General features: G+C 64.6%; 2 protein-coding genes across 2 annotated transcripts; both read right to left on the bottom strand.

The window, feature by feature from the left end:
• Positions 1-6212: 6212 nt before the first annotated feature.
• On the bottom strand, positions 6213-17416 carry RASAL3 (RAS protein activator like 3). The gene is made up of 18 exons (XM_068421760.1): positions 17017-17416; positions 15636-15733; positions 15402-15477; positions 13687-13775; positions 13510-13592; positions 13282-13414; positions 12175-12273; positions 10955-11491; positions 10217-10361; positions 9814-9958; positions 9049-9285; positions 8284-8485; positions 8037-8140; positions 7121-7433; positions 6925-7047; positions 6637-6836; positions 6439-6514; positions 6213-6362 (listed from the first exon to the last, which is right to left on the bottom strand). The coding sequence occupies exons 1-18, from the start codon at positions 17414-17416 to the stop codon at positions 6213-6215; spliced, it is 3210 nt and encodes a 1069-aa protein (XP_068277861.1).
• Positions 17417-20192: 2776 nt separating this feature from the next.
• PGLYRP2 (peptidoglycan recognition protein 2) lies at positions 20193-23371 on the bottom strand (the record flags this gene model as incomplete). The annotated part of the gene is made up of 4 exons (XM_068421707.1): positions 20193-20233; positions 20379-20673; positions 20750-20960; positions 22861-23371. Coding segments are annotated over 4 exons (1020 nt in total), but the record flags the coding sequence as incomplete, so codon positions are not given.
• Positions 23372-23381: the final 10 nt, after the last annotated feature.

The following is a 23381-nucleotide window of genomic DNA, read 5'->3' as shown; positions in this document are numbered from 1 at the left end:
GGTGGGAAGGACCTTTAAGACCATCAAGTCCAACTGTTAACCCAACGCTGCCAAGGCCACCACTAACCATGGCCCTCAGCACCACATCTCCACGGCTTTTAGATCCCCCCAAGGATGGTGACTCCACCACCTCCCTGGGCAGCCCCTTCCAACGTCTATCCGAGTGAAAATAGGTGAAAAAACCCATAAAACGGGTTTATTTTTTGAAAAAATGGGTTTTTTTTGGGGGGTTGAGGCGAGCCAACTCCCCGACAGAACGTGGCACCCTCAGGGATCGCCGCCTCCTTTCCCCCGGCAACAAACCTCCCCATCCCTTCGGCACCGCGCTCAAACCTTTGCCCACCAAAAAATGTGCCTCAACCCCCCGACCCCGCGCCGGGAATGACGCCAAATCCTCCACCCCACACCCCACCACCACCTCAACCCACCAAAACTCAACCAAACCACAAGCCGCCGACATCACTCACCGAAAAAAAACACCAGATTTATCAAACTTTTCCCTTTTTTTCCTCCCCAAAACCCGCGTTTATCCATTTGTGTGCCTAAAAACCCACCGTCCTCCCCAAAAACGCGCTTGGGTGTTACCAAGCTCACCGAAGGCAAAAAAAAGGATATTTTTTTCCTTCCCCCCCCTGCTCGCTCCACACCGGCGCCCCAAAAAGCCCCGAACACTCACCACAAAGTTTAAAAAGCCTCTTCCCAAGCTCCGCTCGCTTCCCCTGCTCGCTCCAAGGGTGCGAGCCCAGCGATCGCCGCAACCCTTCCCCCAGCCCATCCGCCCCAGAGCCAGGCAAAGGCGGAGCAGAATTGGGACAATTTAAATGCTAAAACCTGTTAAGTGGGGACAATCGGCGCCTTCCCTGGAAAGCCAAGAGGAAAAGGGGCCTTTTCCCCAGGCCAAACCGCCCTGCGCTCGCTTCCTGCGCGCTTCACTCAGGAAGGCTTTGGCTGCCGTGGGGGTTTTTTACCCCCTCTGTGGGTTTTTTTTTCTCCCTTGCTGGTTTTTTCCACCCCCTTCATATCGGATCACGACTAAGCGCGCGGGGTCCGGCGCGCTCACGACACGCTTGAGTCGGGCAGGTTACAGCCACGTGTTTTTTCCCCGGCGTGGTTTTACTTTCCTCCTCGGAGAAACGTGTGGCAGAGAGAGCCGCGGTGCACAACAGCAGTGGCTTTTCCCCCTCTGTGGTGGTTCACGGCCAAGCGTGCGGGATCCGGCACGCTTACGACACGCTTGAGCTGGGCACGCTACAGCCACATGTTTTTTCCCCCGATATGGGGTTTTTTTCCCCTCTCCAGAAGAAACCTGTGGCAGAGCAGAGCTGAAACGCGCTGGTTTTTCCCCCTCCGTGGTGGTTCACGGCCAAGCATGCGGGTCCGGCACGCTCCCGGTGCGCTTGAGCAGGGCAGGCTCTGTCCCCATGTTTTCTCCCCCCATATGGGATTCTTTTTCCCCCCCTCTCTCCGGGAGAAACCTGTGGCAGAGCAGAGCCACAGCGCAGAATTTCCCTCTCTGTGGTGGTTCACGACCAAGCATGTGGGATCCAACGCACTCCTGGCACGCTTGAGCCACGCAGGCTACTGCTGCATGTTTTTTCCCCCCATATGGGTGGGGTTTTTCCCTCCTGACAGAAACCTGCAGCAGAGCAGAGCTGCGGCGTGGAACAGCACTAGTTTTCCCCCCCCACAGTGGCTCACGGCCAAGCGTGGGGGGTCCGGCACACTCATGGTGCGCTTGAGCCAGGCAGGCTACAACCATGCGGGGTTTTTTTCCCCTCCATGTGGTTCTTTTTCCTCCCTGGGAGGAGCGCAGAGCAGAGCCGCAGCGCAGGAGGGTGATGGTGGTTTTCCCCCTCCATCCTGGGGCACGACCAAGCGTGTGGGGCCCAGCGCGCTCCCGGTGCGCTTGAGCCGGGCGGGCCAAGGCCACGTGTTTTCTCCCTGCGTGGTTTGGGGTTTTCTTCCTCCCTGGGAGAGATTCAGGGCACAGAGGAGACACGGCGCAGGGGGACAGCACTGCTTTTCCCTCCTCCAGGTCACTGCCAAGCGCGCAGGACCTGGCAAGCCTGGGCCAGGCAGGTGACGGCCACGTGTTTTTTCCCTGCGTGGTTTTTCGCCTCCCTGGGAAAGCCGTGTGGCAGAGCAGAGCCCCAGCACGGGATGACAGCGCTGTTTTATCCTCCTTCACGCCAGGTCAAGGCCAAGCTTGCAGGGTCCAGCGCACTCCAGGCACGCTTGAGCCAGGAAGGCTCCAGCCACACGTTCCCCCCCCACATGGATTTTACTCCTCGCACGGCAGAGCGGAGTCACGGCGTAGGACAGCGCCGGCTTTTCCTCCTCCGTGCCAGGTCACGGCCAAGCTCGCAGGGTCCGGCGCGCTCCAGGCACGCTTGAACCAGGCAGGCTCCAGCCACGTGTTATTTTTCCCCTCCCACACGTATTTTTTTTCCTCGCTGGCAGAGCAGAGCCACAACGCAGGAGGACAGCACCGGCTTCTCCTCCTCCGTGCCAGGTCACGGCCAAGCTCACAGGGTCCAGCACGCTCCCAGCACACTTGAACCAGGCAGACTCCAACTACACCTTTTTTCCTCCCCCACCGTGTGGTTTTTTCTTCCTCATGCAGCAGAGCAGAGCCACAATGCGGGAGGACAGCGCCGGTCTTCCCTCCTGCTCCATCCCAGGCCACAACCAAGCGCGCGGGGTCCTCGCGCCAACGTCGCTGAACGTGCAAAACACGAAGAAAACCCAGAAGGGAAGCGAGCGCTCCGGATTTCACCACGGGAGGAATTCAGGGAGGATCTGGGAAGCTCCCAGGGCTCAAGCCAGGATCCCGGGTGATTTCTTTCCACGGCTAAACCTCAAGCGATCACCAACGTTCCTCCGTGGCGTTAACGAGCTCATTTAGCAGCAAAGTGGCTTTTTTCTTCCTCCATCCCAGAGCTGGAGCGAGCACAGAACACGTCCCCTGGGAGCTCTTCCCTTTCTGCTCCACCGGTCACGGCTACAAGACGGCAAAGCCGGTGCCGAGGGGTTTTGTCGGGGTGCGGGGCTTTGCCGGCGCTGGGATCCTCAGGGAACGTGGCTGCGAGGTCGTCGGTGCTGCCGGAGGGGGATTTCGTGGCATCGAGGGGGATAGTTCGTGCGCCAACTCCTCTAAACGATGCGCCGGGGAGGGAAATCCGGCGTCGAGCCACACCAGGATGAACCAAAAGCCACTCTGAGTGGCATCGAGCCGTGCTGGGCTGAGCCAAAAGCTGCTCCGGGCGACGGCGGCACCGCTCTCGCCTTCGTGCCGTACGGCGGCGGCACCGGCTGGGCTGCGACCCGCTCCCCGCCACCGAGCTGCTTGGGAAGAGGAAACGTTCCCCACACCGCGCCAAAACTCACCGCCGAACGCCGCGGCACCGCCGCCTCGCAGCCCCTCGCCGGCTCCAGCACCTCCCCGGGTGGTGGAGGAGGGAGATGAAAAGCTCCCGGCGGGGATTATGAGGTCGCCCGTCGCCGGATGCTCGTTTAACCCCAGTTAACGAGCTCGGCCTCCTTCCACCGGCACAGGAACGGTGCTGGTGATCACGGCGGAGGCAAATCAGCATGGGAAGGGCCGAGGGGAAGCGTCAGCAGGGGTCTGGACCCATCCTCTCCCCACCCTGGCACAGAACCAGCCAGCTGAGGCCAAATCTGGCACCGCTCGGTGCCGGGTGTCCCGGTGCTGCTGCCCGGCACCGGCCGCGCGCTGCCGGGACTCCCCCGTTGTGCCCGTGCCAGACACCGGGGTTCCCTCCTCAGCACAGGATTCCCCCCCCAAAACCTGGGTCCCCCCCTCAACACAGACCCCCCCCCCAAAACCTGGGTCCCCCCCTCAGCACAGACCCCCCCCCAGACACCTGGGTCCCCCCTCAGCACAGACACCCCCTCCTCCTCTCCATACCCCCCCAGACGCCTGGGTCCCCCCCCCCATGCCCACAGCACCCCCCCCCATGCCCACCTTCCCCTGACGTCTGGGTGTCCCCCCCACCTCTCTCAGACCCCTGGGTTCCTTCCCACTCACCTGGGGCCCTGGTTCCCCCCTGGACCCCTCGGTCCCTCCCCAGTTACCTCAGGCCCTGGGTCCCCCCCGGCCACCTGGGTCCTCCCCGTACCCTTCAGTCCCTTCCCGATCACCTCAGGCCTTGCAACCCCCCAAACCCCTGGGTACCCCCCGGACCCCTGTGTCCCTTCCTGGTCACCTCAGGCCCTGCACCCCCCCGGACCCCTCAGTCCCCCCCAGACCCCTCGGTCCCCTCCCGGTCACCTCAGGCCCTGGGTCCCCCCTGGACCCCTCGCTCCCGTCCCGGTCACCTCAGGCCCCGGGTCCTCCCCAGACCCCTCGGTCCCCCCCCCGGTCACCTCAGGCCCTGGGTCCCCCCTGGACCCCTCGGTCCCCTCCCGGTTACCTCAGGCCTTCCTCCCCCCCCGGACCCCTGGGTCCCCCCCTCCACGTTTCAGCACCCCGGACGGTGCCGGTATAAGGGGTGGGGGGTGGGGGGTGTCAGCGTGGCCTCCCCCCTACCCAGTCACGGGCTCCCCCGGTAGCGGCTCCACTTTACCTCCCGCCGGGCCCCCCCCCCGGGGTACTCACCCCACCGGCCCCCCGGGCCCGGGCCCACCGGGCTGCTCTTCCTTAACGACGTCGCTGTTGCAACCGCCACCTCCGCCACCTCCTGCCCGGTTCCGGTTTCCACAGCAACCACCGCGCCGGGGACATGGTCCTTTTAGATCCCCCCCGAGGGGCTCAGCCGCTCCCGGTCCCGCTCCCGGTCCCGCCGCTGCCGCCACCGCCTCCTGCGCCGCTCCAGCCCTTCCCCCGCCTCCCTCCCGACGGCGGGGCCTGACTACGTCACGCCGCGCGCGACCAGGCCGCCGCCGACATCTAGAGGGCGGCGAACGGGGGCCCAGAGCCGCCGCCTCCGCCTCCTCCTCCTCCCCCTCCGCCGCCACCACCACCACCGTCGCCGACGCCGCCATGTTGGGCCGCGCCGCCGCGCGCCACCGGAGCGACTCCGCCGTGCGTCCCCTCCGCCTCCGCCCGCGCGGCGCGCTCTGATGACGTCAGCGGCGCGCCGCCGCCGCCATCTTAGGAGTGGCGGGAAAAAGGGAAGGGGAAGGGCGGGGGGGGGTGACCTTCCAGGAGGGAGGGGGGAGAGAGCGGCGCGGGGATTGCGTCATCAGTGAGCGACGGCGGCGCCGCGCCGCCATCTTGGGGGGCGGAGGGGGAAGGTCTGGGTGGGCTGGGAAAGGGGCGGCCCTGAGGGGTCCTTGTGGCTCTGTCGTCCCTCAAGTGTCCACATGGCCCTGCCCCAACGGACCCCCGTGGTCCTATCATCACCAAAGTGTCGCCCTGGCCATGCCCGGAGGAGTCCCTGTGTTCCTGTCATCCCCAAAGTGTCCCCATGTCCTGCCCTGAGGGGTCCTTGTGGCTCTGTCATCCCTCAAGTGTCCCCATGGCCCTGTCCCAAAGGGTCCCTGTGTTCCTGTCATCCCCAAAGTGTCCCCATGGCCCTGCCCCAAAATGTTCCTGTGGCCCTGTCAACCCCAAATTGTCCCCATGGCGCTTGCCCAAGGGGTCCCCATGGTCTTGTCATCCCTGAAGTGTCCCCACAGCCCTGCCCCAAGGGGTTCCTATGGCCCTGACATCCCCATCACTGCCCTGAAAGGGTCCCTGTGACCACGTCCCCAAGGGTCCCCATGGCTGTGTCATCTCTGTCACTTCCCCAGGTCCCCCTGGGTCTGCTGCACATCCTGCCATCCCTGAGGGCACCTCATGGCCCTTTCCCAAAGGGTCTCCATGTCCCTGTCATCCCCAAAGGGTCCCCATGACCAGGCCCCCGGGGGTTCCCATGGCCCTGCCATCTCTGTCACTTCCCCAGGTCCCCATGGCCCTTCCCCCTGAAGGATCCCCATGACCATGTCCCCACAGTGTCCCCATGGCCCTGCCATCCCTGTCACTGCCCCAGGTCCTGGGATGTCCCAGGACTGGTACAGGATGGGACTGGGGATAGAGCCCAGAGCGGTGACAGGACACAACCAAGCACCTTGTGACGGTGACACCGACGCTGTTTATTGCCTGGGGTGGGGACACCCCGCAGGATCGGGATTAAACACCCTTCGGAAAGACACAGGAGGTGGTGGGTGACTGGGCTGCAGGGACACGTTGGGGACATGGGCACAGCCGGTTACACGCTGGTGGCCTGAGCGTCGTCACCGCTCTCATCCCAACCCCTCGCCGCCATCCGGCGCCCCGTCCTACCGGGGTGACCCAAGGCCTGGGCGATGGCACCCCGCAGCTCCGCCTGCTCCCTCTCCAGCGCCGACAGCCGTCTCTCCTGCGAGGGGACCGCGTCAGCCCCCCACCCGGGTCCCTTTTGTCACCCATGGGTGCACCCGCATCCCAGTTCTTACCAGCTCTTGGCTCTTCTCCTCGCTGGTCTTCAGCCTCTCCAGATCTTTCTTCCTGGTGCCTTCAGCCACCGTCAACCTAATTAGGTTGGGGATGAACCAAGACCCTGACCCAGTGGCGGGGCACCCAGTGGTTTGGGTCACCCACTGGTTTGGGGCACCCACTTTTTTGGGGCACCCATTCCCCATCCCCATCCTTACCTGGCACCTAAATTAACCGCACGGGCGTTCGCTTCCTCCAGCTGCTGCCGGAGCTGCTCGAGCTGCTCCCGGTGTTGCTCTTGCTCCTGCCGCAGCCCGCGCTGCTGGACCTCCACGTCACCCACCCGCGTCTCCGCCAGCCGTAACTTCTCCCGGTTCTCCGCCACCTCCTTCCGCAGCGCCTCGATCAACCGCCCGTGCTGGAGGGGGGACGAGGGCGGCGTGGTGGGGGGGGTCCCAGCGGGGCACCCCGGTGGGTTTGGTTACCACCCCCCACCTCACGGTTACCTTCTCCAGCGGGCGGATGGCGTAGAGGTCCCCCTGCGCCGCCGCCGCCTCCTCGGCGTAGCGCTGCCACGGCACCGTCGACTTGCGCGGCAGCGACGCCGACAAACGCAGCTTCCCCCGACCCTACGGCACCGACGGCGCCCGTTAACACCGGGTAACGCACCAGATCCGACGTGTGGCAGCTGCCACGACTTACCGGGGCGTCACGGGGAACGGTGGAGTGCGGGTTGTCCTCGTTTGGTGGCTCCACCACGTGCTCGGCGCTGCTCTGCTTGGGGAGGCGCCGGGCGGCTTTGCTCTGCGCCGGCACGCTCTGGGTGCGTTGGACGTTGCGGCGTTCACGGGTGGGTGGTGGGGACGGTACCGGTGTCGGTGATGGCTCCGGTTCTGGCCCGTCCTCCCGGCCCCGGACACGGCGGATGCTGATGAGGGATTGGCTCTTGATGAGGGGGCTGTGCTTGCTCAGGTCTCGTGGTGGCACGAAGCCTGGTTTGAAGCTTTCTGCCGGGCTGCGAGGGGAGGTGGGACCATGGCGTGACCTGATACCGGAGTGATGCTGGACCCAGGAGGGACCAGAACCACCCTGAACCCAGCCAGGGCCAGAGGCACCCCAAACCCAGTTGGGATTGATCCCATCTCCTGACACCATCCTGGACCTGAAACACTCCAGTTGGGACCAGAAATGTCCCTCAAACCCAACCAGAACCAGAACCTTCCTCAAACCCAGCCTTGACCTGAACCACCCCAAACCCAGCCAGGACCAGAACCACCCCCTAAATCCATCTGGGACCAGAAACACCTCCTGGACCCAGCCTGGACCAGAAGTATCCACCAAATCCAGTCCAGACCAGAACCATCCCCTACCTGGACCACAACCATCTGTTGAGCCCATCAAGGACCAAAACCATCCCCTTAACCCAACTGGGACCAGTGACTCCAAGCCCATTCTGGACCAGAATCTCCATAGACGCAACCAAGACCAGAACCATCCCCTGAACCCAGCCAGGACCAGAACCACTCCAAACCCATCCTAGTGTCACCCTTCTACCAAAGTTTCTCCTGGCCCCACATGTCCACCTTGGTCCCATGTGTCCCAGTCCACCCACTGGTACCTTCGCTCCGTCACGGAGCTGAGCCGGACGGAGACGGGGACAGGAGTTCCCTCCCTGATGGCGGTGAGGATGGTGGGCAGGGGCTCCAGCTCGTCCTGCGTGGCCTGCCAGGATGAGACAAGGAAATTATGGGGACAGTGGGTGGCCTTGTGGCATCCATGGGGCAGTAGACACCAGCTCTGTGTGTGGGGAGAAGGAGGTGGCCAGGTTTTGTCAGCGACTCTTGGGGACAAATGGGTGGTGGCACCTGTTCCAGGCTGGAGAAGATGTCACAGAGCAGGAGGTGGAGAGTGGCGAGCTCCAGGGCCAGATCCACGTAGCCATCGTAGGTGGCCATGTGGACGCTGCTCTCGGGGTTGGCCACGCTCTGCAGGAAGTCTGTCATGGTGCTCCAGTTGTGCTCCAAGAAGTCGTTCATGAAGCCCATGTAGGCCTCCTTCTCACCAAACCTGGGGACCACAACGTCCGGTTACCTGGGGGCCAGGAGATGGCCTGGGGGGCCACCACCATGGTCGTGGACCACCACCATGGTCATGGGCCAGGCCACCTCCAGGACCATGGACCAAGTCACTGCAACATCCCTGTACCACGTCACCACCGTGTCTACAAGCCAGGACAAGAGTGAGGACACTGCCATGTTCTTGGACCAAGCCACCCATAGGTCAGGCCACCACAGGTGATGCATGAGGGGACACATCAGCCACATGCATGGAGTGGAGATGTTCTCTGCTGCCCCATGGCTGGTTCATGGCATGTAGATGTCCCTGCTTCCCATATAGCATGTAGGACATGCCCCTGCTGCCCCATGGGATGTAGGGGGCATCCCTGTTGCCCCATGGTCTGTTGGGGACAATCCTACTGCCCCACAGTATATTGGGGATGACCCTACTGCCCCATGACTGTCCACAGCACATGCCACACAGCATGTAGGGGATGTCCCCACTGCCCCGTGGTTTCCCCATGGGGATGTCCCACCCCACCGGTACCAGTGCCATGCCCTGCCATGACATACGTGGTGAAGTTGGCCAGGTTCTGGATGACCTTGGCCACGAGGGTGAGGGTACGGGCGGTGGCCTCGCTTGGGTACTCCTGGACAAGACCGAAGAGGCTGGGGGACATGATGGCGGGACAGAGGAACCGCAGGAAGAGGGAGGCCGAGACCAGGCGCTGCCCAATGGGCGCCTTGCCCCGTGCCGTGCACTCCTCCTGCCACGCCGCAAAGATCTCGCCCAGCTCTGCTGGGAAGGCGCTGTGGGGAGAGACATCTCGATGGGTGCTGGGGCAGGTGGGTGGTCCTGGAGCCCCTGCCACCATGGTGTGTCACCATGGTGTGCTGTGGGACATGGTACCCACTATGACTGTACTTGTCCCCGTGCCAGTCCCCTATGCTTGTCCCCAAGGTTGTCCCCAGGTCTTTCCTGGTGCCCATCCCCATGTCCAACCAAGGGATGGTGCCTGTCTCCTCCACCTGTCCCCAAGTTTGTCCCCAGGTCCTTCCCGGCCCCCATCCCCATGCCCATCCCAGGGATGGTACCAGTCCCCAAACACACTCCCACGCCGATCCTGGTGCCAGCGCCTGTCCTCCTGCCCATTCCTGTCCCCAAGCCAATCCCTGTGCCCATGCCCATCTCCAAGCCTGTCCCCAGGTCCTCTGGGTGTTGGTGTCCACCTTCATGCCTGTCCCATTGCCCACGCCGATGTCCATCTCCAAACCCATCCCTGTGCAGGTGCCCACCCCCATGCCCATCCCCGTGCCCGCGCAGGGGCTGTCCCTCACTCGTAGGACGCGGCGATGCGCTGGAAGGTCTCCTCGCAGACCTGCCGGAGGTTGTTCTGGTTGTCAGAGAGGTCAAGGCTGGCGCATTTGCTGGGATCCACCTCGCAGCTGTCATCGGAGGTGCAGAGCTGGGCCACAGCCTCACCTGGGCACCAAGGGACAGCCCGTAAGGGGACCAAGCAGCCACCACCACAGGCATGGCTGTGACAAGGCCCCACCACATCCCCATGGATGTTCTGGGGGTGTCCTACAGCCCCGTAACGTTCTACCCGTGCCCTGCAGCCCATAACACCCCATAGCACCCCAAAACCCCCTGTAGCACCCTCTAATGTCACACCAAGGATGTCCTACACCCCAGAACACCCCATAATGTCCCACAAAGACCCGTAACCTTCAGCCGTACCCAGCGTGTCCTGGAGGTACTTGCCCCCCACCAGCTTCATGTACTCGTCGATGGCCTTGGTGGCCAGCGTGTTCTCACGGAAGATCAGCGCCTCACGGTCATCGAAGCGGTCCAGCTCGGCCACACCCAGGTCGATGAGGAAAGACTGCCAGGTGGACATGTTGAAGGGCTCGGTGGGCACCCATTGACCCCAAACTGACTTGATCAACCCACCCTGGGAAGTGCCATGATCTCCTGGCACTCGCCTGAATTGCGTGTCCCGTCCCATGCCACCAATCCCATCCCATCCCAACCTATCCCAACCCAATCCAACCCATCCCATCCCAACCCAACCCAACCCATCCCAACCCAACCCAACAGAACCCAACTCTCCCATCCCGTCCCAACCCTCCCATCCCAACCCATCTCAACCCAACCCATCCACCCCGTACCAACTCATCCCAATCCATCCCAACCCAACCCATCCACCCCCTCCCATCCCAACCCAACCCATCCACCTCATCCCAACCCATCCCAACCCAACACAACTGATCCACCCCATCTCATCCCATCCCAGCTCTTCTAGCACCCCCAACCCATGATGTCCATCCCACCCCAAGAACCATGCCCACAGCACCCCAGGCAGCACCCATCTCACCCCCATCCCACCCCAACCACCATGCCTACAGCACCCCAGGCAGCACCCAACTTGCCCTCACCCACCCTCCCCACATCCCCCATGGCCACCACCCGCTCCACCTTGGCCTTCCCAGTGCTCTGCAAGACGCGGACCAGAGCACCGGCCAGCTCCTCCTTGTGCCGCACGGCGATGGTGGGCTCCAGCCGGGTGCACAACTCCCGGTAGTGGAAGGTGATGAACTCGGCCAACTCCTTGTAGCGTACGATGGGCAGCACCCGCACCTCCCGGTACCGCCCGCGCACCCTCACCGACGGCACTCGTTCGCCTCCCCCGGGACCACCCAGTGGGTACCAGCGCTCCAAGGGTTGCCGTGAGGCCGCCAACTCGGCCAAGGGGATGGTGATGGAGGCTACTGGTTGACCGGGGTGGTCATCACGGCAAAGGGCGAGGGTGAGGGCGCGGGTGGGTGGTAGGGCGGCCAACTGGAAGAGTTCACCCCAAAAGAGCTCGCCGTCGGGACCGGCTACCTTGGCGGTGGTCCGGGCGAAGAGGGTGCCGTCCAGGTGGAGGTGACACCGGAGACGCCGCCGAGGTGGCAGGTCCCGGGCTTCGTACACCCAGAGGCTCAGCGCCAGCTCCAGGCGCTCGCAGTTGTCCTGTTGGGGTGGGGGGACGTGGGTGGGGGGTCAAGGGGACAAGGGGGGACGTGGGAGGGGGTGGGTGAATCTGAGGGGGGTTTTGAGGGCAACGGGGTGCAGGGGACAGGGAAGTCTGTGGGTGGACGTGGGGATGGGGGGAATGGGGACAGGAGGGGACATGGAGGGACAGGAGGGGACACAGGGGACAGGGTGGGACACTGGGGACGGGAGGGAGCACAGGGGACAGGAGGGGACACCGGGGACATGGTGGAATAGGAGGGGACAGGGATTCTGTGGAGGGACATGGGGACATGATGGGACATGGAGGACTGGAGAGGACATGGGGGACAGGGAAGACAGGAGGGAACACGGGGGGACAACGAAGCCCCCAGGGGACAGGAGGGGACACGGGGGGACAACGAAGCCCCCAGGGGACAGGAGCGGACATGGGGGGACAACGAAGCCCTTTGGGGGACACCAGGACACGAGGGGACACAGGGCTGTGGGTGCCTGCAGGGCTCCAGGGTGGGTTCGTGCCTCAGTTTCCCCACCCAGCAGGTCTCATCCTGCCCACTGGGGAGACAGGAGGGCAGCGGGTGGCCCCTGGTGTGTGGGTGCTGGGGGTTCCTGTCCCCTGGGGGTGACGGGGGTGTCCCATGGGTGTCCCCGGGGGTGTCCCATGGGTGTCCCCGCCGTCCCACCTTGTTGGGCTGCACGGTGCGGCGCAGGTTCTCGATCCAGCGGTCGCGCTCGGCCAGGGACGTGCACCCGAAGGACCGGCTGCCCTCGCCCGTGATGATCTGGGTGCAGGGAGGGTGTCAGGGGGTGGGGGAGCACCTTGGGGTGCTTCGGGAGGGGGTGGCTGCGCTGGGGGGGGGTCTGGGTGCTCGTGGCTCAGGGCTGTGCTGGGGTGTCCTTTCGGGGTGCTCTGGGTGCTCAGTGGGGTGCACTGGGGGCTTGGGCAGGGTGCTCTGGGTGCCACTCCAGGGTGCCCTGGGTGCCTGTGCGGGGTGTCTGTGGTGCCCTTGGTGTTTTGGGTGCCCTCCAAGGTGCTTAGGGTGCCCTGGGGTGCCCTGGGTGCCCTGGGTGCCCTGGATGCCTGTTCAGGGTGCCTGGGGTGCCCTGGGTGATCTGGGTGCCTCTCCAAGGTGCCTGGGGTGCCCTGGTTGCCCATCCAGGATGCCCTGGGGGTTCCCTGGGTGCCCTGGATGCCCACGCAGGGTGCTTGGGGTGCTCTGGGGTCCTCTCCAGGGTGCCCTGGGGTCCCCTTCAGGTTGGCTGGGGTGCCCTGAGTGCCTCTCCAAAGTACCTGGGGTGCCTGGGGTGCCTCTCCAGGGTGCCCTGGGGTCCCCTTCAGGTCACCTAGGGTGCTCTGGGTGCCTTTCCTGGGTGCCCTGGGTGCTTGTCTAGCATGATATGGGTGACCTGGGGTCCCCTTAATGGTCCCTGGTATTCTCAGGGTGCCCGTTCAGGGTGTCCTGGCTGCCCTGGGTGCCCATCCAAGGTGCCCTGGGTGCCCTGGGGTGCCTATCCAGGGTGCTCTGGGGTCTTCTTCAGGTCTTATGGGGTGCTCTGGTTGCCTGTCCAGGGTGCCTGGGGTGCCCTGGGTGCCCGTCTAGCATGATATGGGTGACCTGGGGTCCCCTTAATGGTCCCTGGTATTCTCAGGGTGCCCGTCCAGGGTGTCCTGGCTGCCCTGGGTGCCCATCCAAGGTGCCCTGGGTGCCCTGGGTGCCTATCCAAGGTGTCCTGGGTGCCCTGGGTGCCTCTCCAGGGCACCCTAAGCACCCACCCAGGCCTGTTATTACCTGAAAACAAAACTTCTCGCCCACGATGCTGCCGTGCACGGGCCGGACGATGACATTGTCCCCAGTGAGGTCCAGCTCGGCCGCACTCGGCGGTGGCAGCAGCGACTCCCGCGACCCGCTTCGGCTGGGCACCCTACAGGGCGAGGGACCATCGCTGGGGCACCCTCAGGGCCAAGGGCCATCTCTGGGGCACCCTCACCAGCACCCACACCCCCCGCCGTGCCGTACCTCTCGCCGTCGGGGACCGCCACCGTGTCACCTTTGGGGACGCCGCGACCTTTCCGCTCTCGGAGCCTCTTCCACAACAAGCCCTGGGGTGGGGTAAGGAGACGGTGCCGTGGCACCCATGGGTGGCACCCAGCACCCTGGGGAGGGGCTGTGGTCAGGGTGGGGGGTGATGCCCACCTTGACATTGCTGAACTGGGAGGTGGGGGACGTCTCGCTCTCGGCACCTCTCCCAGCACCCCGGGTGCTCCTCTCGTCCGCAGCCAGGTCTGAAGGGGCACCCAAACATCAACCCCCCCCACCCTTACCAGCACCCCGAGCACCCCAACACCATGCCAGGGTGTAGGGGGGGCAGGATACACCCATATCCCCCCACCCCACCCCAAAAAACATCAACCAAAGGTGGAGGAAGGACCCAGGCACCTGGTGCTGGGTGCCAAATCCTGCCGGCACCTCACCGTGAGCCACGGCCGAGCTTTGGGTGCTGAAAATGGGTGTTCATGGGTGCGAGGGGGAAGGGGGCAGAGGGATGTATCCTGCTGCCTCAGCTCCGGTGCCCAGCCATGGTGCTCAGCCCCGGTGTGGCAATGCCATGGTGCCAAGCATCCATGTAGGGTGGTCCCCACCCTGGTGCCATGTGGGTGATGGTCCCGGTGCCATGTGTGTGATGGTCACGGTGCCATGTGGGTGATGGTTCTTGTACCACGTGGGTGATGGTCCCAGTGCCATGTGGGTGATGGTCCCAGTGCCATGTGGGTGATGGTTCTTGTGCCGTGTGGGTGATGGTCCCGGTGCCATGTGGGTGATGGTGCCGGTGCCATGTGGGTGATGGTGCCGGTGCCATGTGGGTGATGGTCCCGGTGCCATGTGTGTGATGGTCCCAGTGCCATGTGGGTGATGGTTCTTGTGCCATGTGGGTGATGGTCCCAGTGCCATGTGGGTGATGGTCCCGGTGCCAAGTAGGGGATGGTCCCGGTGCCAGGCGGGTGCCAGGGGCGGGGGGAACTCACCTCCGGGGCCCCATGGCAGGGGGGCACGGGGAGGAAGCCGGGGGCGTTTATCGCCCGCATCAGCAGACGCAGCGACGCGGAGGAAGCGGTGACGGAACGAGGTGACCTGGAACCCAGCGCTTCCTCCGGGCACCCGGCTCGGCGTTGGGGGGCACGGGGGGTACGGTGTGGGGCATGGGGCACAGCGTGGGGCATGGCGTGGGTCTTGGGGTGGTGTGTGGGGCATGGCACGGGGGTTGGCATGGTGCGTGGGGCATGGGGTGGGGGCACGGGGCACGGCATGGGGCACGGCGTGGGGCATTGGGCATGGTGTGGGGCATGGCACAGGGCATGGGGTGGGGTATGGTGCTTGGGGCACAGCGTGGGGCATGGCATGGGTCTTGGAGTGGTGCGTGGGGCATGGCATGGTGCACGGCACGGGGGTTGGCATGGTGCGTGGGGCATGGCGTGGGGCACGGCACAGGGCTTGGGGTGGTGCACAGGGCATTGAGCATGGTGTGGGGCATGGCACAGGGCATGGGGTGGGGCATGGCACAGGGCATGGCACGGGGCACGGTGTGGGGCATTGGGCATGGCATGATGTGTGGCACAGCACACGGTGCACAATGCATGACCATACGGCACACGGCACGGTGCGTGGCACAGGGCACGGGACGGTGCATGGCACAGCACGTGGTGCACGATGTGTGACCACATGGCACATGGCACAGTGCATGGCACAGGGCATGGGACGGTGCGTGGCACAGGGCACAGTGCACTATGCATGACCACACGGCGTGGCTCGTGGTGTGGCACGTGGCCCAAGGTGCTCCACGCCCTGGCACCGCACACGCCTCCCACCACACGCCACCCCCTGTGGCACCGCCGCGGCGCACACGCGCTCACCGGGGTCCCTCCTGCCGCCCGCCGTGGTGCCCTCGGCCGTGGCGCTCCCCGTCCGGCTCCTGCTCCTCCACGACAGCTGGTGGCACAGAGGGGTCAGACTGCCGTCCCCAGCACCCACCTGTGCACCCCGGCACCCACCTGTGCACGCTGGCACCCATCTGTGCACCCTGGCACCCAAGGGACCCCGGCACGCGCCCCTGGGTGCCCGGGGAACTCTTGTCCCCATGTCCTCACCTCCTCGTCCCTGCCCACGAGGACCAGGTGTCCATCCACCAAGGAGAAGTTGGAGACGTCCCACACCGGGGCGTTGGGTGACGTCCCGTGGGCGCTCGCTGGGGGGGCAGAGCAGGGTGTCAGGGGGACGCTGGGTGCTCACCGTGCCCCCGTCACCCATGGGCAGCATGGCAGTGCCGGGGGACCTGTGGCTGTGGCCATGCCACTGGAGGTGTGACGATACCAGGGCACGTGGGGCCATGGTCATGGTGTGGTTGGGGTGATGGTGACAGGGACCATGTGGCCATGGAGGTGCCACCATGGGTGTGGTGATGCCAGGGACCATGTGGCCATGGAGGTGCCACCATGAGTGTGGTGATGCCAGGGAGCATGTGGCCATGGAGGTGCCACCAAGAGTGTGGTGATGCCAGGGACCATGTGTCCATGGAGGTGCCACCATGGGTGTGGTGATGCTGGGGGACGTAAGGCCATGGAGGTGCCACCATTGGGGTGGCAATGCTGGGGGACATGTGGCTGTGCCCCCGTCAGCGTGGCAATGCCAGGCAGCACGTGGCCATGACCGTGCCGTGGTGGGGACAAACCCGTGTGGTTGCCCTGCCCCAGGGCCCTGCCCGTGCCGTGGGTGGCCCTGCCCGTGCCATGGGTGGCCCTGCCGGAGCCGAGCCGGTTTGGCCAGCTCCGGGTGCCGCAGGGGCTGGCACGACTCCACGTGCCGCCACCGAGCCCCGCGCCAGGCACACACGGGGACCGGGGCCACGTGTGGCCCTGGGGCCAGGTGGGACCCAGCCATCCTGCACCCATGGGTGCCCCCCCAACCCTGGGGGGCACCTGCGGGCAGGACATCCCCAACACCAGCAAAGCCTGGCCACATCCTGCACCCTGCTACGTCCCCCACCATCACCCATCACCACCCATTGCCCCCCCCAACCCATCACCCATCGCCACCACCCACTACCCATTGCCCCCAACCCACTGCCCATCACCCCCAACTCATCACCCCCACCCATCACCCCAATCCATCACCCATCACCCCTAATCCACCACCCATCATCACCACCCACCACCTCTAATCCATCACCCACCATCCATCACCCCATATCCATCACCCCTAATCCATCACCCATCGTCATCACCCACCACCCATCACCCCCCAACCCACCACACTTCATCACCCACCGCTCCCCAACCCATCACCAACCACCCATCACCCTCCAACCCATCACCCCCAACCCATCATCCCTCAACCTATCACCCATCACCCCCCAACCCATCACCCCCAACCTATCACCAACCACCACCACCCTCATCCCACCACCACCCCCCACCACCAGCACCCTGACCTCCACCCTCCCCATCACCCTCCTACCTGGAACACCATCACGAAGCCCCTGCTCACCCCTGGCACCGCTCTCCACCTGCCCCTTCCTCTTGGCCATGGAGCGTAGGTACTTCTGGAAGGTGGCCTTGCCACCCTCGGGTGCCCGTGTCTCCTTGGTCCCCTTGGAGGGCGCCGAAAAAGCCCGTTGGAAGAGGGACCGACGGGTGCTGGCTTTGGGTGCCCCCGAGGTGGAGTGTCCCTTCCCAGCCCCGTCATCGGGGCCACCAGCCTCGGGTTGGCTGTAGGAACGTTTCCACCCCTGTAAGCGGGTCCAACGTCGGCTGCCCGGGGACCCCACGGCCCGCTCGGGTTCTCGGTCACCCATGGGTGCTGCCGTACGCCATTTGTAGGTCTTTAGTAGAGTCGGGGGTTCGAGTCCCAGTGGGGGTTTCTCCACCTCCATCTGTGGGATGGGGAGAACCACCTTAACCACGGGGTGCCCTCGGGGTGGGTGGTGGTGGGAAGGGCACCCTTCATGGGCACCCCCCATCTGACATCCTCACCCCCTAGTTGGGTGCCCCATCCAAGTATCCCTGTTGGGGGACCCCCCACCCAAGCACCTCCGAGTCCCCCTTTATGGGTGCCCCCTATCCAGGCACCCTTATAGGGGCACCCTATACGGACACCCCAATCTGGGTGCCCTCACCCAGTGCACCCCCATCTAGACACCCTGTGTGGGTGCCCTTATCTGGGTGCCCCCATCCAGGCACCCCCATTTGGGCACCCATCCTTGGGTGCCCTTCTCCAGAGCACCCTCATCCAGGCACCCCTGTTTGGGTGCTCTCATCCAGGGCACCCTTATAGGGCCACCCTTAACTGGGCACCCACATTGGGGCAACCTGGGGTGCCCCTGCCCACCTAGGGCTCCCCAAATTGTGGGTGCCCACATCCCCAGGGTGCCCCTGCCCACCGAGGGAGTCCCCAAATTGTGGGTGCCCACATCCCCAGGGTGCTCCTGCCCACGTTGGGGTCCCCAAATTGGGGGTGCCCACGTTGGGGTCCCCAAATTGGGGGTGCCCATGTCCCCAGGGTGCTCCTGCCCACCCAGGGGTCCCCAAATTGTGGGTGCCCACGTCCCCGGGGTGCTCCTGCCCACGAAGGGGGTCCTGCACCCAGTGGGTGCCCACGCCACTGTGCCCACCCCAGCCTGTGCCCCACGCAGCACCCATCCCTGCCAGGGCGCAGTGACATGGGGGCTGTGGCAGCATCAGGAGTGGGTGACACCGGGGCGCGGTGACACCAGGGACACGGTGCCACCCGGGCAGGTGGCCTGCCACCCCCTCGGCCCCGAGCGCAGGCGGGTGCCCCGGATGCTTCCGTCGCCGCCGCGGCCGTGTTTCCCCTCGCGCCGCCGCGGCGCTTCCTCCTGGCACCTGCACCCCACGATGCGCCCAGGCCTTGGGGACCCCCCCCCAGCACCCCAGGGTGCACACATGGGTGCAGGGCAGCGTGGGGGGGTGAAGGGGGCCGGTTGCACCCCAGAACCTCCTCGCCGCAGCACCCACCAGCGTGGGCGCAGGGTGGGAGCGAGCTGTGGGCACCCACCGCTTTGGCACCCACCAATTTAGGGGTGCCAGCACCCTAAGGCTGAGCTGCGGTGGGTGCCCAAACCCTGGGGGCGGGGGGGTGGAGTGCCAACATTTTTGGGGTCCCCCACCCCAACTTGCAGCACCCTACAGCACCCCACCACCCACCCCTTCCTCCTCAGGGTGCTGCCTCACCCCCTCTGCAACCCCAAGGCTGGAGCATCACCCATGGGTGCCCCCACCCCACTCCGGGGTACCCCCCACCCCGTGCCAGCGGTACCTCGGCTGCTCTCCGCCCGCTCCGACGCCCGCGCTCGCCCGCGCCGGTTCCTGTCGCGGCTTCCCCATGTGACCGGGCGGGAGTTTCAGTCACACCCTCCCCTCCGCCTCTGCCCGCTCCCAGCCCCACCGGGCACCCGCTCAGCCACGGATCGGGACACGTCGAGAAGGGTGGGACACATCGGGCCACCCCGCGACGGGCGCTGGGTGCCCTGGTGGCCAGTATCCGGCTTAAACGCCATCATTAGGTTTCAGAGTGAACGGGTGCTGGAAATTGCAGCTCCCAGGTGTGGGGTGCGGTGTGGGCACCTCTGGGGTGGGTGGGTGCCCATCTAGGGGGTGGATGCCCATCTAGGGTGTGGGTGCTCATCTAGGGTGTGGGTGCTCATCTAGGGGGTGGGTACCCATCTAGGGGGTGGGTGCCCATCTAGGGGTTGGGTGCTCATCTAGGGGTTGGGTGCTCATCTAGGGGCTGGGTGCCCATCTTGGAGGGTATGGATGTGGGTGGGGGGGGGTCTCCTAGGGTGTCATGGCGGGTCTCCAAGGTGGGTTAAGGTGGGGCAGCGCTGGTTGGGCACGCGTGTGTGCACACACAAACACGCGTGTGCCACAGCACCCAGCCCTGCAGCAGGTCCTGGGCAACTGAGTCCCTCGCTGAAGTCCTCTCCCATGACCCCATGGGCAGCCCGTGCCTCAGTTTCCCCCTCACTCTCCAGGGACCACCCAAAGGTGCTTCCCTGGCACCGACTTTATTGCGCGGGGGGGTTTCTGGTTGGTTGTGGCTACAAAGATGGTCTGCTGGGCCAGCAGGGCCAGGCCAGGAGCCACCTAGGGTGGTGCCCATCTAAGCCAGGCTGGTAGACTTCAAGGTTGGGGTTCTTCTGGGCCAGGGTCCATCAGCGTTGGCATCTGTTGGGCCGATTCCATCTAGACCAGGGTACATCCAGACCAGTGTCCATCCAAGCTGGCATCCGTTGGGCTGGTGTCCACCCGGACCAGGGCCGATCCATGATGGCATCCATTGGGTCAAGGTCTGTCTGGACCAGGGTCCATCTGGGCCATGTTCCGCCAGGGTCCATCCAGGCTGGCATCTGCCTGGTCAGTGTCTGTCTGGACCAGGGTTCATCTGGCGTCCATGGGACTGGTGTCCATCTAGAGCAGGGTCCACCCAGGCTGGCATCCACCAGACCAGGGTCCATCTGGTGTCCATGGGACTGGTGTCCATCTAGAGCAGGGTCCACCCAGGCTGGCATCCACCAGACCAGGGTCCATCTGTTGGACCAGGGTCCATCTAGACCATCACCCACTGGGCCAGCGTCCATCTAGGCCATCACCCATTGGGCCAGCGTCCATCCAGACCATAATCCAACCTTGCCCGCACCCATCCAGACCAGGACCCATGGAGTTGGGCCTCACTACAGAGGAGAGATGAACCCACCATCAGTCCCACCATCACCCGCCACATCCAACCCCACCAAACCGGCCATGCCAGACCAGACCAGACACCCCAACCCCACCAAACCTCCAACCCCTGGAGATGTCCCAGAGCTTGGTGCCCACCTCGAAGCCGTGCCAGGTCTCAATCTCACGGAAGAGGGAGTTGCCGGGGCAGTCGGTGTGACCCATCTGGCGGTGGCCATGGAGGGTGTAGTTGCGGTGAAGCCGGCCGGTCCTCACGGCGCAGGGCAGGAACCCGTCCCGCACCAGGGCGATGGTATCAGGGTCCGGCAAAGTGGTGGAGAAGTCTCCAACGTAGCCAACACCGTAGCCTTTGCTGTTGTAGCCTTTGGTGTGGGCACCAACCCAACGCCAACCTCGGCCTTGGTACAGGTACCCATCCGACCCCACCACGAAGCTGCAAGCACCCACGGGTCAACCTGAGTTGCCCAGAGATGGGTGTCGGGGACCGCGGTGGGGTGAGGGTGTCTCACCTGTAGCCGATGTCATCCCACCCGCGGGTGTCCTGGTGGAAGCGTTGCATGGCGCGCATGGCATGGGCGCAGGCGGCGAAGGTGCGGCACGGGGCGCTGGGTATGAAGGTGTGGTGGATGTAGACGGAGCTCAAAGGGAGGGTCAACGGTTTGGGGGTGCCCCGGTAGGGACGGGCACCCCACATGCACCGGGGCACGATGGCCGGGCACTCTGCGGTGGAAGAAGGCAAGAAGATGGAAGAAGAAGACTTGTTTGGTCCCACGGGCGGTTGGGGACATGATGGCACCTCCTTGGGGTCATGGGGACATGGAGCATCTGCCCCGCTGAGGAACCCCTTGGCTTGGGACATGGTAGTGTCCTCCTGGGGTCACCTCGTCTAGGTGATGTGGAGCATCTGCTCGGGGTGTCCCTTGGCTGGGGACATGGCAGTGTCCTCCTGGGGTCACCTTGTCTAGGTGATGTGGAGCATCTGCTCGGGGTGTCCCTTGGCTGGGGACATGGCAGTGTCCTCCTGGGGTCACCTTGTCTAGGTGATGTGGAGCATCTGCTCGGGGTGTCCCTTGGCTGGGGACATGGCAGTGTCCTCCTGGGGTCACCTTGTCTAGGTGATGTGGAGCATCTGCTCGGGGTGTCCCTTGGCTGGGGACATGGCAGTGTCCTCCTGGGGTCACCTCGTCTAGGTGATGTGGAGCATCTGCTCGGGGTGTCCCTTGGCTGGGGACATGGCAGTGTCCTCCTGGGGTCACCTCGTCTAGGTGATGTGGAGCATCTGCTCGGGGTGTCCCTTGGCTGGGGACATGGCAGTGTCCTCCTGGGGTCACCTTGTCTAGGTGATGTGGAGCATCTGCTCGGGGTGTCCCTTGGCTGGGGACATGGCAGTGTCCTCCTGGGGTCACCTTGTCTAGGTGATGTGGAGCATCTGCTCGGGGTGTCCCTTGGCTGGGGACATGGCAGTGTCCTCCTGGGGTCACCTTGTCTAGGTGATGTGGAGCATCTGCTCGGGGTGTCCCTTGGCTGGGGACATGGCAGTGTCCTCCTGGGGTCACCTTGTCTAGGTGATGTGGAGCATCTGCTCGGGGTGTCCCTTGGCTGGGGACATGGCAGTGTCCTCCTGGGGTCACCTTGTCTAGGTGATGTGGAGCATCTGCTCGGGGTGTCCCTTGGCTGGGGACATGGCAGTGTCCTCCTGGGGTCACCTCGTCTAGGTGATGTGGAGCATCTGCTCGGGGTGTCCCTTGGCTGGGGACATGGCTGTGTCTAGTGTCTAGAGGACATGCTGGTGTCCAGCCAGAGGACATGGTGGTGTCTGGCCAGGGACCCACCAACTGAGGACACACTGGTGCCCATCCAGAGGACATGGTGGTGGCCATCCAGGGGACACATTGGTGGCCAGCCGGGGGACACATCGGTGGCCATCCAGGGGACAAAGCAGTGTCCAGGGACCCCATTATCCAGGGGACACACCAATGTCTATCCAGGGGACTTGGTGGTGTCTATCCAGGGATCACCATCTGAGGGCACATCAGGTTCCATCCAGGGAACATACTGGTGTCCATCCAGGGGACACACTGGTGTCCATCTAGAAGATACACCGATGGCCATCCAATGGACACATCGATGTCCATCCAGAGGACATGGTGGCGTCCATCCAGGGACCGTCACCCAAGGAACAGTGTGGTGCCCATCCAGGGACAACCAACTAGGGACACAGCAGTGTCCATCCAGGAACCACCACCCAGGGGACACAGTGGTGTCCACCCAGGGGATACTCCAGTGTCCATCCAGAGGACATGGTGGCACACATCCAGGAACCACCACCCAAGGGACACTATGGTGTCCACCCAGGGGATACTCCGATGTCCATCCAGAGGACACGGTGGCACCCATCCAGGAACCACCACCCAGGGGGCACAGTGGTGTCCATCCAGGAGACCTGTGGGTTCCCATCCAGGGGACACGGTGATGTCTGACCATGCCAGGTCATACGTCACCAGACGGCTCCCAGAACATGACTCCCCTCCAGTGCCACCTACACTGGGGTGACACAGGGGACCCCAGCCCCACCCAGGGGGCCAAGATCTGATATCGCCACCCAGTGCCACCACCCTACCCACGTAGACCTCCGTGAAGTCCCGCGCCGCTCGGCGAGCGATGGCCACCAGCTCCTCCGACCCCACGTCCTCCAAGAGCTCTCGGGTGGGTGGCAGCACCCTCAGCACCCTCAGCATCGCCGCCACCTCCTCCTCCAGCTTCCCCGGCCCCGTCAGCACCCCGAAATCTCGCCGCCGGTAACTGCTGGGGGGACGCCCCTTCTCCGTGCCATTGCCCGTCCCGTAGTAGCCCCGGAGAAGATCGGTGAGCGGGATGGGTGCTTGGGCCAGCCGGGCACCCAACAGCACCCCGTCCATCGCCCCGTTGGCGACGGCATCAGGGATGGGTGACGGGGGTCCCAGCAGGGTGTAATTTTGGGGCTCGTCCACGTCATCCCAACAGCCGCCGGGTCCCAGCGTGGTCCGGTTGCCGTCACCGCCACGAGCCAAGAGGAAGGATGTCCCCAAGGCCTCGGTGATGGTGACGGCGTAGAGCGCGTCGACGGGTGGCTCCAGGGTGGGGACGGGCCACCCCGCCACC

Source organism: Nyctibius grandis, chromosome 35 (genome assembly GCF_013368605.1).
Source record: "Nyctibius grandis isolate bNycGra1 chromosome 35, bNycGra1.pri, whole genome shotgun sequence".
NCBI classification, from domain to species: domain Eukaryota; kingdom Metazoa; phylum Chordata; class Aves; order Nyctibiiformes; family Nyctibiidae; genus Nyctibius; species Nyctibius grandis.
This window is presented reverse-complemented; position numbering and strand designations above follow the sequence as displayed.

Coding starts and splice junctions, on each gene's coding strand:
- RASAL3 (XM_068421760.1), bottom strand. CDS start 17,416: ATGGAGGTGGAGAAACCCCCACTGGGACTCGAACCCCCGACTCTACTA. Junction 7,434..8,036: donor AGCTCCGTGACGGAGCGAAG/GTACCAGTGGGT, acceptor CTCCCCTCGCAG/CCCGGCAGAAAGCTTCAAAC. Junction 6,363..6,438: donor AGGAGAAGAGCCAAGAGCTG/GTAAGAACTGGG, acceptor GTCCCCTCGCAG/GAGAGACGGCTGTCGGCGCT.